Here is a 19746-nt window from a genome sequence, read left to right on the forward strand (position 1 = left end):
GGGCAGTCCAGTGTGGGGAAAGTAGCTGAACTAAGGTTGTTGTTATGTTGTGCTTACATTGACTTAAGAGGAGCAGCATCTACACATCCTAACACAGTAAGTGTCTTGGTGCTTTGTAGCATCAAAAGAGCCTGCTGGTTGAGAGAAGCTGCTGGATATGAGTGCTATCCAAGATTTAGGACACGTTGAATTCTTCGTAGTAATTTCTCCTCCTTTTTATCTTGTGCACACAGCCAGGTGCCCATGTTTGTGCAGATCCAGCAGAAGTGGAGGCGGGTGTACGCTGGAGAGTGCCAGGGCCCAGGGGTGCGTACTGACTTTGAGATGGTCCACCTCCGCAAGGTGCCAAGCCAGTACAACCACCTGTCTGGCCTGCTCGACATCTTCAAATCTAAGATAGTAAGTGCCATGGAATAAGACACTTTAACACATGCATGCACGCACGCGCGCACACACACACACACACACACACACACACACACACACAAATTACTTAGTGTGTAGGATTTAGGGGGATATATCAGCAGAAATGGAATATAATAAGTATGTTTTCTTCCTAAAAATAAGAATTTTGTTTTTATTACTCATTAGAATGAGCCGGTTATATCTACATAGGGAGCAGGTCCTCATCTATTAAGATCGCCATGTTGCACCACCATGTTTCTACAATAGCCCAGAATGGACAAACCAAACGATTTTGCTTCAGCCACTGTAGTTAGCAGCCCCTCTACAACAAACGTGTTGAAAAATCACTGACTTTTTTAATGTGTAATAGCATCAACCTGTGCCACAGCTCCCTTCCATCAAGATGGTTAACCTGAATCCCAGCCTAGTAACCATGGTAAGTTATGCTGCCAGGCAATCCTGGTCTGTAGCAGGATTAAGGTGAGGATTAGCTCCATCTATGATCAAAAAATGTTCAATAGACAAGAACAGACACCTAAAAGACAGTTCTGCCAGTGCTTTTACACACTCACAACTGTCATGTAATGATAAAATAATATGTAGATCATAAAATATATAACATAATTAATCAAAAAACATTAACTATAAAAACAAATTAAAATGTAATAAAAATAAGATAATAAAAAACCAACAACAAAGCCAAAATCAAACTAATAACAACAAAACTATAATAAAATGAAACTGAGGCATTAAAAAAAGATTGTATATGTATACCAAACCAAATGAATATGTGATTGCCCTCCCATCCCCACCCACTCTGTTTCCAGTTGGCTAGTAAATTCACAGCCAATTAAGGTCAACTGACAACGGCCATATGAGGAGTGCATCCAAGAGAAGGAGAGGGACACACCCAAAGAGACACAGAGACAGAGCAAGAGAGAGTAAATTAGGAAATAATGGCATGCCCCTTCATCGAGGATCCTGTTGATGAGGAGGCCCACATTGTCCAGAGGGCCTTCACCAGCCTAAAGGGTCTTCCAGGACAGGACCAACCCATTGATACAGACAGACTCCTATCTGTGGGAGAGGTACCGGTTCAGCAGGCAAAGAATAGTGTATCTATGCAGTTTGCTGGAACCACACATTATAAAGGTCACACACCGCAGCCAGTCTCTGACCACTGTGTAGTCAGTCTGTATTGCACTGAGGTTCTTTGCAAGCGGTGCATTCCTGTATAGTGTTGGTGATGCAGAGAGGCTAAGTAAGGCATCTGTTTGCAGAGAGGTAAAATGGATGTATTTTCTATTCATTCTGATTATTTCTAGCATCACCATACATCATGCATAGGGCTTGAGATGATCACATTAACATATGGTTATCTTTTATATTTATGAATCAACCATGACACAAAGCAACCAAATTAAAATGACACACACACCATTGTGGTTTGTCTGTTCCTCATCCTATAGCACATTCCACACATTTAAGGGGATTTCCCTTATTTTGATAAAATAAGGGATAGAGCTTACAATTGACTCCCAAATGATGAGAAATAGATAATTGATTCACTATCACCTGCATTCACTTAATAGGTTTCCTCATCTCCACTGAATTGATGGATTTGCCAAATGTCATTTTCTACAATCAATAGATAAATGTCATGTGATTATTTCCTATAAACTGATCATTTTGGAAATGTCATAATCTATAATCAATTATTATGATAAAATAGTTTGATTAACTGCATCATCTGAACTTTACATAGGAATCTGTAGATAAATGTGATAAATAGTATTTCACTTATATTAATTTACACATTTGGTGAATTTCATTTGGAATACTTGAATTGTTAGATTTAATAGGTGTTCTAATCTATATATATTTTGTCCCTTTTTGTCCCTCTGTCCATCATGTTATATAAATCCCTTTAATGTGGGATTTATATAACATGATGCTGAAATGCTGAATTTTCTTTGTGACTTACGCATTTAGCCTGTCGGCAATATTCTGCCACACCACCTCCCTTGCTTTATTAATCTGCAGTATTGCCTTTTTTCGTAATTATGTCCTTATAGTCCTCATACATTTCCATAAAGAGCGTTTGCTCTGCCACAGAAAAAGCCTCTGCTCGCTCCTTTCTTTTGCTTTTTGACATTTTGCAACATTTTCGGCACTCGACTAGTGTGGGCTTTTTATTTTCCCTGGGCTCATGCATGAGTTGAGGCTTAACAGGTGAGGCTTGAATTAGTGTCAGTTGGAGCCAGCTGATTTCAATTGATGGAACGGGTTGGCCCTAGATTGGGAGTTGGCGTTTAGTCAAACTTCAAGATTACACCTTAGTCTGGATATTCTTAGCTATGTTGATGAAATACCCCCCAGGTCCATTTGTTTTTGAGAGGAAGAGACCTATGTGGATTATTTTGCTGCTGATGAAAACCTCCTGAATGTCTGGATCTTACGTTTTTGGAGAAAAAATATATCCAGGTATTTTCTCCTAAGTGGGCTACATGTTCAGTTGCAAGCTGATCCACGGCTAAAGGCCCTCTGATCTCACAGACTAATTTAGCGTAGCTTGTGCATCATATAGACTGATATCGCAGCTCTTTGTCTTTCTGAGTGTTGATGGGGTGGAGCTGTGTGGAGAGATTGAGAGAGGAGAGATGCTTACTGGTATGTGTATGTGACGCAACTTGACCCTATATCGGTATAAACGGTATTGTCTCAATCTATATCTAGCTTCAAAATATATCGATCTATTGTAAAAAAATCGATATACTGCCCAGCCCTATTTTCACCAGTGTAGGAAAATGGGGTCATAAGATGTCGTAGAAACACACGTGCAAAAGTGACCTTTTAGGAGTCTCAACATGGCGGCAAGCTGAACGCACGTATTGGCGGACGCTCCCTCTGAGCTAGTGGCTAATCCTGCAGTCAATATCCTGAATACTCATAAATAATTTAGAAAATATCTCATTTGATTCGCTACAACTCCTGTGCTCGAAATGGGAACCAGAAAGCAGAAAAAGGAGACAAACCAGCCTGCTAATTCCACCGATGTGGGCCCTCTTGCCTCTGCTCCTCCAGACATGCTAACAGTGAGCAGTGCAGCTAGCAGCACAGAAACTGATGGGGGAAACATGCTCGTGAAAGCTATAATCAACATGAGAGACGAGTTCTCGGCAAACTTTGCAGGGGTCCTAACAGCCATACAAGGTATTAAACATGACTTCAGCAAGTTTTCTAACAGACTCGCAGAGGCTGAACAGCGTATTGGAGACACGGAGGACAATGTTAATGTTGCAAAAGTCAGTCGCTGCGCTCCAGAAGCAGTAAGTTTCTCTCACCACTAAGACTGAAGACCAGGAGAACCGCAGCCGGCGCAACCTTCGCCTCATCAACCTGCCGGCAGGAGCAGAAGGACGCGACGCCGCGGCTTTTCTGGAGAGATGGCTTCCCGAGGTACTTGGGGCTGACTCCTTCCCTTACCCGGTCTTCATCGAACGAGCCCACCGCCTGCAGGGTCATCAAGATCGCAACATCCCCAGGGCGCTAATAAGGCACTTCCTCAACTTCAAAGATAAAGAAAGAGTGACCCGGGCAGCCAGGGCCAAAGGAAAAGTGATGTTTAAAGAGCAGGAGGTGAAATTCTTCCAGGATGTTGCCAGGGAGACACACATCAAAAGGAAGAGCTTTGACGAAGTGAAGCAGCAGCTTAAAGCCCTGAACGTCCAGTATGGAATCCTACACCCAGCCCGGCTCCGGGTGACACACGCAGGTCGTTCCCAGATTTTTGACAACCCAGAGGATGCTGCGGCATTGACCGACACAACATGTCACAGACACTGGCATAGATCCTGTAGGTGAGGATAATGAATGGAACATTTGAATGTCTTTTTTCTTTATTTAATGGACTCTGTAGGTGATAACACCATGACGGACATGGGGTTACAGAGGTCGAGGATAATAGTGGAAATTCTTGGTTTACTTTTTCTTCCCCTACTTAAGACTTATGGAAATAACGGGACAACAAGAGGAAGCGTGCTTTTGTTAAATGCTTTGTTTTCTTTCATTGAGTATTCTGTTTTTTTTTCTCTTTACGCCATTTGGTTGGAGCGGCTGATGATGGACATTTGTTTGAGTATCGTTACTCTGCTCCTCTCTGTAGGATCAGATCAGCCTTATGTTGTGTTTTCATCTGATTGGGTTCGCAGGGAATGCTGTCAAGCTCTACATGACAGCAGGGGAGGGATTTTCTCATCTTTCATTGGTGTTCAATTTAATGTCGTAGTGTTATTAGACCTTTTATTGTCCTCACTTAAATCATTTCACACGCTTTTTGACTGTTTGTGTTTTGGCGACACTCAGTGCGGTGGGCTACTCATTACAAAATATTACTGGTGATAAATAATGGATGGTGACTCAAGTATAAAGATAACTACTTGGAATGTGAGAGGCTTAGGGAAACTATCTAAATTAAAGCAGGTAATGACGAGGCTTAAACATCTTAAATCAATGGTTATATTTTTACAAGAATCTCATTTAATGTTGAGTGATATGTTAAAGGTAAGGAGACGATGGCCGGGCCAAGTTTACTCTGCTTCGTTCTCTACTAATGCTAGGGGAGTCATTACATTAATTCACAGATCTCTCCCCTTTCAAGTTGTGAAAACATTATCAGACCCTACTGGAAGATATCTGATTTTGCAAGGTTCACTCTAATGAAAATATTACAATGGTTAACTTATACGGACCCAGTGATGACTGCCCCAAATTTTTTGAAAATCTATTCCTATTATTAGCCTCGCTACCAGGAAAATTACTAATTGGTGGAGATTTCAACTGCACAATCTCTCCTCACCTTGATCGCTCTACTGGCACTGACACAACTCACATACAGAGTAGAAAAACGCTGCAGTATTTGATAAAAGAGCTAAATTTATGTGACCCCTGGAGGAGACTGTTTCCTAATAACAAAGAATACTCTTGTTGTGCAAATGTATCCAAAGGCCATTCACGGATTGATTATTTTTTGGTGTCCAATGATGTTTTTCCGAGAATAACGGATTGTGTTTATGACTCCATTGTAATCTCAGATCATGGTCCAGCATTTCTTATATATAGAGACTAAAAACTTGTGCGGGGTGTTCGAAGATGGCGGCTCCACCCTAAATGGCTAAATGATCCCAGCTTTCTGAAATTTGTGGGAACTCAAATAGACAACTTTTTTGACATTAATAAGGATGAGACTTCAGCCTCTGTGAGATGGGAGGCATTTAAGACTTATATTTGTGGCCAAATAATTAGTTACACCAGTTCAATAACTAATAAAACAAATTTAGAAATGCTAACTTTAGACAAGTCAATTAAACAACTTGAGAGGGAGGCAGACAAGACAAATCCTCATACACAGGAATTATCTACCCTCAGGGCCAAATATAATGCACTTTCTGCCGCTAAGGCAGAAAATTGCTTAATAAGATTAAAACAAACTTTTTATGAATAAGGGGAGAAAAGTGGAAAGCTATTAGCTTGGCAAATAAAAAAGCTAGATACAGAATAGTAGGGATGCACCGGATATTCGATAACTGAATATGTTCGGCCGAATATTGCAAAAAAACACACATTCGGTATTCGGTGGAATAAGTTAAAAACAAGGCCGGATAATAGTGACGTGTTTTGATAACGCAATCAAACAGCGTGCCATGACGGGCGGAATAAAATGTCGGCATTGTGGTGATCCGCCCCTCATGGCACTTGCATTTGCGACTAAAAATAGTTTTGAGCGAGCAAAATAGGCTTAAATCATTCAGCACGCTGTGCGAGCAGCCTACAGATTTCAACCACCAGCAGAAACGAAAGGCGAATCCCATCGGTTGTGGGTTGAACGGGGGTCACAGACACAGACAGTAACGTTAATGTATTCCTGTCAAATACGGCGGCCATCGGCTTACCCGGAGACGGAGAAGTCGGTTCCAATAATATCCTCCTCTTGGCGTCATGACTGCCCAAAAGTACCTGAATGGCCAAGCCAGCTGAACACAGGTATGTGATGTGTCAGAGGAGAAACGAGCCTTTCACATTTCTCTCTTTCTGGCAGTAACGGCCCACAAACCTCACCGCACTTTAGGGACTGTTCATTACTTATGAAGGGACTATCAGGGGAGGAGGGTGGTTGGTTGATTTTCATTTTATTTATTTATTTTAGTTTGATCCCTCCTATGTTAATCACTGATTGATGCTGTTTTTGAAGTATGAATGAGTCAATTAGTAATTTATTCCATTGAAATATCATTGATGTATTATAGAAAAGTGATTCATCTTTTCATAAATGACAAAAGGCACATCTGCCTCATTTTCGCCGTGGTATCGTGATACTACTCAGAACCATGATATTTTCATTGGTATCGCACAGTGGGTCCCAATTTTGGTACTGTGACAACACTAATCTGGAGGGGGTTCATCTGCAAAAACTAATGAAAAACTAAACAATGATATTCAGTATTCGGTACTCGTTATTCGGTCAAGCGTTTAATAATATTCGGCTTCGGCCACAAATTTTCATTTCGGTGCATCCCTAATCAGTAGCATCCAAACTCCAAATGGTGATATAATTGTTGATCCTTTAGTGATAAATGATACTTTTGCTGCATACTATCAGACCCTATATGAGTCATAACTATCAGAACTAGAGGAGGATCAAACTCCCTTTCTCAACCAACTCCCAGTCCCCACCATATCTGAAGGTGATAAATCCTGGATGGACCGTGCACTCGCAAGTCAGGAAATTTTAGAAGCTATGAAACACGTGAAAGGAGGGAAAACAGCAGGTCCTGATGGACTCCCAATTGATATTTATGAGTTGTTTAAAAATAAATTGATAAGTCCATTGAAGGATATGTATGAAGAATCTTGTCGAAATGGTACTCTGCCCCCCTCACTGAGAAACGCACTTATTACTTGGATATTAAAACCAGACAAACCTCCTTATAAATGTGAATCCTATAGACCTGTCTCTCTGTTGAACTCAGATACAAAGATAACTGCTAAAGTTTTAGCTTTAAGATTAGAGAAATGCCTCCCATCTCTAATAAATATTGATCAGAATATATTCCTTTAAAAACCACCAGGCATATTATAATATTAGAAGAATATTACATATAATTTATTAAAAAAAAAAAAAAAAGACACAAGATGCATGTATTCTGTCACTAGACGCTGAAAAAGCGTTCGACAGAATCGAATGGTCATATCTATTTGAAGTACTCTCCTGCTTTGGTTTTGGTGTTTACTTTAGGCAGTGGATCAGACTCTTGTACTTAGGACCATGCGCAGAGATTATGACCAATAACATTATTTCCAAACCATTCAATCTTCATCGTGGGACCTGTCAGGGGTGCCCCTTGCCCCCCCTGCTTTTTGTTTTAGCGCTAGAACCCTTTGCCATCTCCATTAGAAATCACCCTGTTATTAAAGGAATTTAAATTGCAGATGCAGAGCATCGCATAGCCTTCTTTGCAGATGATACATTACTTTTTCTGATGAACTTGGAGCAGTCTTTCTCAGCCCTTGCTGAGGTGATTAATAGGTTTGGGAAGTTCTCAGGATACAGAGTTAACAAAACCAAATCCTCTGTTCTCTTCCTCAATGAGTGGGAAAGACTCCATTCCACGGTCCGGCACCTGTTTATGAACGCACCTGAAGGATTCAGGTATCTTGGTATCTTTATTACTCCCAATCTAAACTCATTAATCTCTGCCAATTACAACCCAGTTATTTTAAAAGTGAAGGAATCTCTAAGTAGATAGATCTCACTCCCCTTGTCTGAGATTGGACGTATAAGTGTTTTCAAAATGAATGTCCTTCCCAAATTTCTTTATCTGTTCCAGTCAATTCCACTCCCACCTCCTCCTAAATTCTTCCAAGACATGAAAAAAACTCTTACTAAGTTCATTTGGAAAAATAGGCGCCCAAGACTCCGACTCACACTATTATACCTCCATTTGACAGAGGAGGCCTAAGGGTACCAAACCTATTATGGTACTATTGGGCAGCGCAGCTTAGAGCTGCCCGTCTGTGGTTCACATCACATCCAGAGTTACCTTGGGTAAAAATGAAAGCATCGTCCACAAGAGGGATTAAATCCATTTGTTAGAAACACCTTGATAGTATGGCATGAAGCTCATAATGCTGTAGGTGACGTCCCACCTTTGTCTTGCCTTCCACCTATCTGGGGAAACACAGAGTTCAAACCTGGTAAGAATGACTTAGGATTCAAACAATGGTCACACAAAGGGGTTCGAAGGATCATAGACCTTTATAATGGTGATACACTGATGTCCTTTAACCAAATCAAAGATAAATTCAACATTCCACAGTCTCACTTTTTTTAAATACCTACAGCTGCGAAGTTTTGTACACTCTAAGTTGAATCATTTATCTAACTGTCCCCCTTTAACAGTGTTAGAACAGTTTGCAACTCAGCATCAGCAAAGCAAAGGCCAGATCTCTACACTTTACAATATATTCTCATCTCATTCTAAAGAGTCATCTGACTCAAAAAGGAGGTCATGGAGTGAGGATTTACATGAATGTGTGCTGGACGGTGAGTGGAGTCAGATATGCTCAAAGGCCCAGAGCCTTTCAAATAACTCTAGGCTTAAATTGATACAATATAACTGGATAATGAGGACCTATATTACCCCAGTAAAGCTGAATAAATTTAATCCAGACATTCCAGACACTTGTGTGAAATGTCAAACTCAAAGAGACACCCTCTTCCATTGCATCTGGGAATGTGAGAAGATGCAAACATTTTGGAAAGAAGTAATACATATATAATACATATAATTTCCCAAATAATTTCCAAACCTATTCCTATCTCTCCTAAATTCTGTATTTTAGGCCTCTACCCTGAAAATCTTTCCTTACGATCACATGAAATCAAATTGATTAATCTTTGCCTTGTCCAGTCAAAAGGGTCTCATTGCCATGTACCGGAAAAATACAGTACAGGCCAAAAGTTTGGACACACCTTCTCATTCAATGCGTTTTCTTTATTTTCATGACTATTTACATTGTAGATTCTCACTGAAGGCATCAAAACTATGAATGAACACGTGGAGTTATGTACTTAACAAAAAAAGGTGAAATAACTGAAAACATGTTTTATATTCTAGTTTCTTCAAAATAGCCACCCTTTGCTCTGATTACTGCTTTGCACACTCTTGGCATTCTCTCCATGAGCTTCAAGAGGTAGTCACCTGAAATGGTTTTCCAACAGTCTTGAAGGAGTTCCCAGAGGTGTTTAGCACTTGTTGGCCCCTTTGCCTTCACTCTGCGGTCCAGCTCACCCCAAACCATCTGGATTGGGTTCAGGTCCGGTGACTGTGGAGGCCAGGTCATCTGCCGCAGCACTCCATCACTCTCCTTCTTGGTCAAATAGCCCTTACACAGCCTGGAGGTGTGTTTGGGGTCATTGTCCTGTTGAAAAATAAATGATCGTCCAACTAAACGCAAACCGGATGGGATGGCATGTCGCTGCAGGATGCTGTGGTAGCCATGCTGGTTCAGTGTGCCTTCAATTTTGAATAAATCCCCAAAAGTGTCACCAGCAAAACACCCCCACACCATCACACCTCCTCCTCCATGCTTCACAGTGGGAACCAGGCATGTGGAATCCATCCGTTCACCTTTTCTGCGTCTCACAAAGACACGGCAGTTGGAACCAAAGATCTCAAATTTGGACTCATCAGACCAAAGCACAGATTTCCACTGGTCTAATGTCCATTCCTTGTGTTTCTTGGCCCAAACAAATCTCTTCTGCTTGTTGCCTCTCCTTAGCAGTGGTTTCCTAGCAGCTATTTGACCATGAAGGCCTGCTTCGCGCAGTCTCCTCTTAACAGTTGTTCTAGAGATGGGTCTGCTGCTAGAACTCTGTGTGGCATTCATCTGGTCTCTGATCTGAGCTGCTGTTAACTTGCGATTTCTGAGGCTGGTGACTCGGATGAACTTATCCTCAGAAGCAGAGGTGACTCTTAGTCTTCCTTTCCTGGGTCGGTCCTCATGTGTGCCAGTTTCGTTGTAGCGCTTGATGGTTTTTGCAACTCCACTTGGGGACACATTTAAAGTTTTTGCAATTTTCCGGACTGACTGACCTTCATTTCTTAAAGTAATGATGGCCACTCGTTTTTCTTTAGTTAGCTGATTGGTTCTTGCCATAATATGAATTTTAAGAGTTGTTCAATAGGGCTGTCGGCTGCATATTAACCTGACTTCTGCACAACACAACTGATGGTCCCAACCCCATTGATAAAGCAAGAAATTCCATTAATTAACCCTGATAAGGCACACCTGTGAAGTGGAAACCATTTCAGGTGACTACCTCTTGAAGCTCATGGAGAGAATGCCAAGAGTGTGCAAAGCAGTAATCAGAGCAAAGGGTGGCTATTTTGAAGAAACTAGAATATAAAACATGTTTTCAGTTATTTCACCTTTTTTTGTTAAGTACATAACTCCACATGTGTTCATTCATAGTTTTGATGCCTTCAGTGAGAATCTACAATGTAAATAGTCATGAAAATATAGAAAACGCATTGAATGAGAAGGTGTGTCCAAACTTTTGGCCTGTACTGTATGTCATGTCCCCGTATTAGTCATTGGCTTAAAGAATTATCATCATGTCTGGCATTAGAGAAGCTGACTTATAGTCTTAAACATAGGCTTGGTGAATTTTATGAAATCTGGGGCCTTTTCTTACGTTTTCTTGGAAAAACAGATCTGCAATATACTCTTGATCCTGTAACTCCCTCCTAACGCGTCCTGTGGGTACTCATAACATAGGCACTCTATGTTAATTTGAAAAATTTATTTTATTTTATTTTATTATATTTTTTTATGCCATAAATTTATCTGCTTTTAGGTGTATCGCAGTAATACTTATATGCCTTGCTCTACACTGGCTCTATAGACCTCTGGATAGTGTCGCTTTGTTGTCTGTATACATTTTAATGGCATTGCACTATGTATTTAATTTTGTAATTCTATGTATTCTTGTTTGTTTTTATTTTCATTTACTTACTGTTTTTTTCCCTCTCTGTAAACCTTGATAGATGAGATGCTTGGTGGGTGGGTTGGGGGTGGGGTTGTTATAGTTTATATTGTATGTTTTTGTACACTTTGTATACACTTTGAATCAAAATGTCAATAAATATATGTTTGGGGGAAAAAAAAGTGACCTTTTAGTTTAGCTTCTGAGGAGAGGTTCTTTGGTTCCAAAGTTTCCTGAACAGTTTCAGAAAGGGCTAAATCATCTATTGCGTTTTGTTTTCTTTCTCTCCTCAGGGTTGTACCCTGTCCCCTCTACCTCCAATCAACATTGCCATCCGTTTCACGTACATTCTCCAGGACTGGCAGCAGCATTCATGGCCACAGCAGCCTCCAGGTAGGCATACACAAAACAGAGGTGAATGTGCTTACACATTAATAACACATCTGGGGGAATCCAAGTGTGATGGGCAATGTTGATATTTTGGCAGGCAGTCACAAATAAATGAATGCATGGGAAATCCTGCTTGATATCAAAGTACAGTACAAGTACAACAATACAATATTGTGACCAGTGTTCATTTTGACAGCTATTTTAGATTTAGTCTTAGTTTTGAGGTAAAAATGCTTATTAGTTTTAGTAACATTCTCTCATTTTTATCCTTTATAGTTTTACGCGGCAAAAAAATCATGGCTTTTTAGTCAACTTTTAGTCATAATGTTTCTATATGTTTTTTTTTTTTAATCTTTAAACTAATCCAGTGACACTAATTAATGTGTCAGAAATTAGAATCAAGGTGACAGGTTGTTCGAATTTCATTCAGACATTTTTTTCTACAACTGAAAATAATTTATTAATAAGTTCTACACACGTACAAACTGTCAATTATCCAGCAGTTTTTGACAGGTTTAAGGGGTGATTTATGAGCACACACTTACTGATCATCATTTGAAAAGCTCAACATCTCACATATTTATGCTCTCAAAAACTTTGACACCAGAAATAACTAATCTGAGACAACTAGGATTTGTACCTAGGTTCATTGTAAACTCTGATTTATCCATCTCACTGTTAAGAAGCAGAAAAATAATTTAATTAAAGCCTGAATTATTCTTTTAATCAGCAACGTGTTAGTCTGGTGGTATAATCCCATGTCCTCTTAAAGAGCTGGTGATGAAAACTAAACTTTCATCTCTGTCAGAAAAAACTGATCTGACTGTTCAGACTGTTCCTTACAGCACAGCCACACTCACAGATAACTGAGCCTCCTACCTGCCTGTCAAACAGCATCAACCCATAAACCCTCTCCAGTCTGGACTGAGTGGAGTCCTGCGGATATCGGCTGTGAAGTCCAGCGGCCTGTGGCTGCTTGCTCCACTGCCATTCAGTGGCTAGTTGTGCTAACTGCTAATAGCCACTGCTGCGACTAACAAACTCCACAAATCCATTCAGCAGCTCCACCATCTACTGTCAGACACATGGCTGATTATTTACTTCTGAATTACAGCTCACAACTCGCACCAACAGCTGACGCTGCTCTAGGGCTGCTCGATTAATCAAATTTTAATTTAGATTATGATTTGGGCTTTCAACGATTATGAAAACAAAATAATTGACATAAAATGATTATGCACTTCTTGTCAGTTTACTTTCGTTGTCTCATGTTGCAAATCAAACGCTCCCGGAAGCCGCGCATGCGCAATACTGCCCTGTCCCCTCCTCTCCACGAACCAGTCAAGTAGATGAACTACGAATAATACGAGGGGCAGGTGATCGCGGAATATTTCAAAAACAGTGTGCGGAAAATGGCAGAGGGAGAGGGAGAGAGGCTGGTGTGTGTGTGTGTGTGTGCATGTGTCTGTGTCTGTGTGTGTGCATGTGTCTGTGTGTGTGTGCGCGCATCGGGGCCAAACTCCGCCGTGTGGGATACAGAGAGCAGAGGAAAATTGTAAACATGCGGCCCTGTGGAGACAGAAATGACATGCCGTCGTGGAAATAAGTCATCACGTGCGCCGCATAATCGTTTGCATGATCACGATTTCGATTTTGAATAAAATAATCGTGATTATGATTTTTTCCATAATTGAGCAGCCCTATGCTGCTCCAGTGTGAGTGTTTTTGCTGGCTAGCAAAACATCCTGGCACGCGCTATTTACTGTAGTTTACCAGCCTGTCGCTCATACAGCATTTGAAGATAATTACAAGCACGACTGTACTCGGCTTTCAATCTGCTAGTCCACCACTGACATTTTTCACATTGACGTTGTTTTTGTCATGGAAAAAAGGTCATTGACCAAAAAAAATTTGTCATAGTTTTTGTCAATGAAGTTCACAGTGATTGTGAGAAAACAATAAAACTAATATTGTGATATCATTATGGTTTTGCAAAATCATCATTGAAATATAGCCGCAAGTGGCAGTCTGCGGGTTCTAACCTGTTCCGCCTCAAACCAGCCACCGTGACCCTCACCACCCACCGTGACCCTCATCTGCCGTAGTGCAAGACGTTCCCCACTCTGTCCCTGAAAGCTCCAAGCAATACATACACTTTCCAAGTCACACATTTCTTGAAATCGGGTTTTCAGCTAGCCTACATGCTAATAACATTTGTGGTATACTTTCACATAGAGACTCCATTTGAACATCAAAACATAAATTGAAATTTTACCTATTGATGCGTATTTCAAAGTTTCAATAGGTATTTTAATGTTTAAGCAATCACAGTTCCATGATCATGATAATTTTGGGAGAAATCTGGAGATAATTATAGCGCCCCAATGACGCCGATTGGGACCAAATGTTTTGAGCAGTATTTGGATGTCATTTATAGTCCATGTACCACGTTTCATGTCCCTAGGTCCTTCCAGCTGCTCATAAATTAATAAAACGCAAATTATGACGGTTAATGACGAATAGGCCCACGCCCACTTTCACCTATCAACATGGCACTCAAGATATTAGTTAATAGCCACCCCTAGAGCATGCATACCAAATTTGGTGAAATTCCATCCAATGGTCTTTGAGATACAGATGTGTGGCATTTATAGCGCCCCCTATAGGCTGAGCTCAAAATGCTTTGGTAGGCAGCATCAAGGTCTCATTGTGGACCTACCCACCAAGTTTGGTGATGATAGGTCAAAGGGTGTGGGAGTTATGGCCAATCAATTCTAAGCTCCGCCCACAGCCAAGATTCATTGGTCCGTGGCGGCCATGTTTTTTGACCAATCTGGCTCATTTGTAATAGAAATGTGTCTTGTCATCCCCCAAAGCCGTGTACCAAATTTGGTGTTGATGGAGTCAAAATTGTAAAAGTTTATGTCATTTTACTGTTTTTCAAATTATGCAAATTAGCAAAAAATCTGTAAGGGCAGCATTCATGGTGCAAGAGGCTTTTTTGTAGAGGACTATCAGGAGGATGTGTGTGTAAAATTTCAAGTCAATAGCACTTGTGGTGCGGCGGGCAGAGCCTTTCAAGCTTTACACTCTATGTTATAGCGCCCCCATAAGGCCGATTGGGACCAAATTTTTTGAGCAGTATTTGGATGTCATTTATAGTCCATGTACCACGTTTCATATCCCTAGGTCCTTCCAGCTGGTCATAAATTAATAAAACGCAAATTATGACGGTTAATGACGAAAAGGCCACGCCCACTTTCACCTACCAACATGGCACTCAAGATATTAGTTAATAGCCACCCCTAGAGCATGCATACCAAATTTGGTGAAATTCCATCTAATGGTCTTTGAGATACAGATGTGTGGCATTTATAGCGCCCCCTATAGGCTGAGCTCAAAATGCTTTGGTAGGCAGCTTCCAAGTCTCATTGTGGACCTACCCACCAAGTTTGGTGATGATAGGTCAAAGGGTGTGGGATGGCCAATCAATTCTAAGCTCCGCCCACAGCCAAGATTCATTGGTCCGTGGCGGCCATGTTTTTTGACCAGTCTGGCTCATTTGTAATAGAAATGTGTCTTGTCATCCCCCAAAGCCGTGTACCAACTTTGGTGTTGATGGAGTCAAAATTGTAAAAGTTTATGTCATTTTACTGTTTTTCAAATTATGCAAATTAGCAAAAAATCTAGTCAGGCGGAGCTTAATGGTCCTTGAGGCTTTTTTGTAGAGCACATTGAGCTGGACCTGTGTGTCAAATTTCAAGTCAATCAGACTTATGGTGTGAGGGGCGTGGCCTCCCAAAAAAGTCATATTTAAGCCTTAATTACAGCGCCACCATGTGGCCGACTGGGCTCATATTTTAATAAAAGTTGATGCACATCATTTCCAATCATTGGGCCAAGTTTCAGGTTTCTGGCTCATTCCAGCTCACGGGAATTTCAGCTCAAGCGGCAGACAACAAAAAATAATAATAATAATAAATATAGCCGCGAGCGGCAATCTGCGGGTTCTAACCTGTTCCGCCCCAAACCAGCCACCGTGACCCTCACCACCCACCGTGACCCTCATCTGCCGTAGTGCAAGACGTTCCCCACTCTGTCCCTGAAAGCTCCAAGCAATACATACTCTTTCCAAGTCACACATTTCTTGAAATCGGGTTTTCAGCTAGCCTACATGCTAATAACATTTGTGGTATACTTTCACATAGAGACTCCATTTGAACATCAAAACATGAATTCAAATTTTACCTGCTGATGCGTATTTCAAAGTTTCAATAGGTATTTTAGTGTTTAAGCAATCACAGTTCCATGATCATGATAATTTTGGGAGAAATCTGGAGATAATTATAGCGCTCCCATAAGGCCGATTGGGACCAAATTTTTTGAGCAGTAGTTGGATGTCATTTATTGTCCATGTACCACGTTTCATGTCCCTAGGTCCTTCCAGCTGCTCATAAATTAATAAAACGCAAATTATGACTGTTAATGACAAATAGGCCACGCCCACTTTCACCTAGCAACATGGCACTCAAGATAGTAGTTAATAGCCACTCCTAGAGCATGCATACCAAATTTGGTGAAATTCCATCCAATGGTCTTTGAGATACAGATGTGTGGCATTTATAGCGCCCCCTATAGGCTGAGCTCAAAATGCTTTGGTAGGCAGCTTCCAAGTCTCATTGTGGACCCACCCACCAAGTTTGGTGATGATAGGTCAAAGGGTGTGGGAGTTATGGCCAATCAATTCTAAGCTCCGCCCACAGCCAAGATTCATTGGTCCGTGGCGGCCATGTTTTTTGACCAATCTGGCTCATTTATAATAGAAATGAGTGTCTTGGTCCCCCGATGCCTCATACCAAGTTTGGTGTTGACAACACAAATATTTCAAAAGCTTATTCATTTTACTCTTTTTAACAATATTAAAATTAGCAAAAATTTTGTAAGGGCGGCATTCATGGTGCATGAGGCTTTTTTGTAGAGGACTATCAGGAGGATGTGTGTGTAAAATTTCAAGTCAATAGCACTTGTGGTGCGGCGGACAGAGCCTTTCAAGCTTTACACTCTATATTATAGCGCCCCCATAAGGCTGATTGGGACCAAATTTTTTGAGCAGTATTTGGATGTCCTTTATAGTCCATGTACCACGTTTCATGTCCCTAGGTCCTTCCAGCTGCTCATAAATTAATAAAACGCAAATTATGATGGTTAATGACGAATAGGCCACGCCCAATTTCACCTGTCAACATGGCAATCAAGATATTAGTTAATAGCCACCCCTAGAGCATGCATACCAAATTTGGTGAAATTCCATCCAATGGTCTTTGAGATACAGATGTGTGGCATTTATAGCGCCCCCTATAGGCTGAGCTCAAAATGCTTTGGTAGGCAGCTTCCAAGTCTCATTGTGGACCTACCCACCAAGTTTGGTGATGATAGGTCAAAGGGTGTGGGAGTTATGGCCAATCAATTCTAAGCTCCGCCCACAGCAAAGATTCATTGGTCCGTGGCGGCCATGTTTTTTGACCAATCTGGCTCATTTGTAATAGAAATGTGTCGTGTCATCCCCCAAAGCCGTGTACCAACTTTGGTGTTGATGGAGTCAAAATTTTAAAAGTTTATGTCACTTTACTGTTTTTAAGCCTTAATTACAGCGCCACCATGTGGCCGACTGGGCTCATATTTTAATAAAAGTTGATGCACATCATTTCCAATCATTGGGCCAAGTTTCAGGTTTCTGGCTCATTCCAGCTCACGGGAATTTGAGCTCAAGCGGCAGACAACAAAAAATAATAATAATAATAATAATAATAATAATAATAATAAACCGGTACAATCTTAGAAGGGTTCTACCCCTTCGGGGTTAGAACCCTAATAATAATAATAATAATAATAATAATAATAAACCGGTACAATTTTAGAAGGGTTCTACCCCTTCGGGGTTAGAACCCTAATAATAATAATAATAATAATAATAATAATAATAATAAACCGGTACAATCTTAGATAATGTCAAAAATTGCGGCACATTTATGTATTAATATAGAATATTCTGATAATGTTTCCACATCTGTTTTGTGATATATGGGCTTTGGAGTCTCATTCATGAGCAGAATGAATTTGTGTGTAAACTGTTTACAGAAGGAAATATACGTGTATTTGGGCATTCATCAGTATGTTAGTAGCTCCAATCTTTTTGTAGGTATAAATGAACACTCCAATACTCTGGTCCTGCATTAGAAGTGCTTCATCACTAATAACTTTAATAGAAATGTAACTTATTCACCCACTAGAGGAGAAATTCGGGTGTTACAGTAGCACAACTACAGATAACTAGAGATCAGCAGAGAAACACATGGAGAAAACACACAGATGAATGTGTATAAGATAAGTGTAGAATATTATAGGCAGTATTTCCATTATATATTAATCTGCTGGCTGTTTTCTCCAGTATTATATTGATCGATGGTTCTTAAAAAAAAGAGTGTGCATCAGACACTACTGATATATGCCTGCTCAATAACCCACCCACTAGGCAGAAGATGGCTAGTGTTACTATAGTATGACACACAATGGATAATGCTCATCACTATTACTTTTATACTGGTTGGCTGCCTGGTTCATATCAAGCCAACAAGGAACTGTAAATAGTTTATCCATCCGTTTTGCCATCTCTTTTTGTATGTTCTCTATATTTATTACTTTTACATTTATTTTGCTATTTCTGTGTTCTGCATGTTTGTTATTTGTATATTTATTATTTGCTACTGTACTGTTCTTATGTTCTCTGTTATTTACTTGTAAGGCAACCTTGAGTGCCTTGAAAGGCTCCAAACAAATAAAATGTATTATTATTATTATTATTATTATTAGTAAATGTGCTTTACAGTAGACTAAACCCCTTGTAATAAGGGATAACAATAACATTAGCCAATGTCAGCTTACCCTCTTGTGCCGTCTTCTTTGTCTTACCAACAGGAGAATGTCCTCCTGGTCTGAACCCTGTTGTAGTGTTGCCTTCTCCTGAATCATGTTTCCTGTGTCGCGTTATATGATATATTTGTATATATATGTGAATATATATATATACATATATATATACAGTACAGGCCAAAAGTTTGGACACACCTTCTCATTCAATGCGTTTTCTTTATTTTCATGACTATTTACATTGTAGATTCTCACTGAAGGCATCAAAACTATGAATGAACACATGTGGAGTTATGTACTTAACAAAAAAAGGTGAAATAACTGAAAACATGTTTTATATTCTAGTTTCTTCAAAATAGCCACCCTTTGCTCTGATTACTGCTTTGCACACTCTTGGCATTCTCTCCATGAGCTTCAAGAGGTAGTCACCTGAAGTGGTTTTCCAACAGTCTTGAAGGAGTTCCCAGAGGTGTTTAGCACTTGTTGGCCCCTTTGCCTTCACTCTGCGGTCCAGCTCACCCCAAACCATCTGGATTGGGTTCAGGTCCGGTGACTGTGGAGGCCAGGTCATCTGCCGCAGCCCTCCATCACTCTCCTTCTTGGTCAAATAGCCCTTACACAGCCTGGAGGTGTGTTTGGGGTCATTGTCCTGTTGAAAAATAAATGATCGTCCAACTAAACGCAAACCGGATGGGATGGCATGTCGCTGCAGGATGCTGTGGTAGCCATGCTGGTTCAGTGTGCCTTCAATTTTGAATAAATCCCCAACAGTGTCACCAGCAAAACACCCCACACCATCACACCTCCTCCTCCATGCTTCACAGTGGGAACCAGGCATGTGGAATCCATCCGTTCACCTTTTCTGCGTCTCACAAAGACACGGCGGTTGGAACCAAAGATCTCAAATTTGGACTCATCAGACCAAAGCACAGATTTCCACTGGTCTAATGTCCATTCCTTGTGTTTCTTGGCCCAAA

General features: G+C 40.6%; 1 protein-coding gene across 2 annotated transcripts in view; it reads left to right on the plus strand.

Moving 5' to 3' along the window:
- rab3gap1 (RAB3 GTPase activating protein subunit 1) overlaps positions 1-19746 on the plus strand; it is a 134074-nt gene that overhangs the window by 44884 nt on the left and 69444 nt on the right. For both annotated transcript variants that reach the window (XM_049563869.1, XM_049563870.1), the window contains exons 7-8: positions 234-399; positions 11746-11845. In XM_049563869.1, the coding sequence (XP_049419826.1) occupies positions 234-399; positions 11746-11845 (266 nt within the window). The remainder of the gene's footprint in view (positions 1-233; positions 400-11745; positions 11846-19746) is intronic.

The sequence above is a fragment of the Epinephelus fuscoguttatus genome, linkage group LG20 (genome assembly GCF_011397635.1).
Source record: "Epinephelus fuscoguttatus linkage group LG20, E.fuscoguttatus.final_Chr_v1".
In the NCBI taxonomy this organism is placed as follows: domain Eukaryota; kingdom Metazoa; phylum Chordata; class Actinopteri; order Perciformes; family Serranidae; genus Epinephelus; species Epinephelus fuscoguttatus.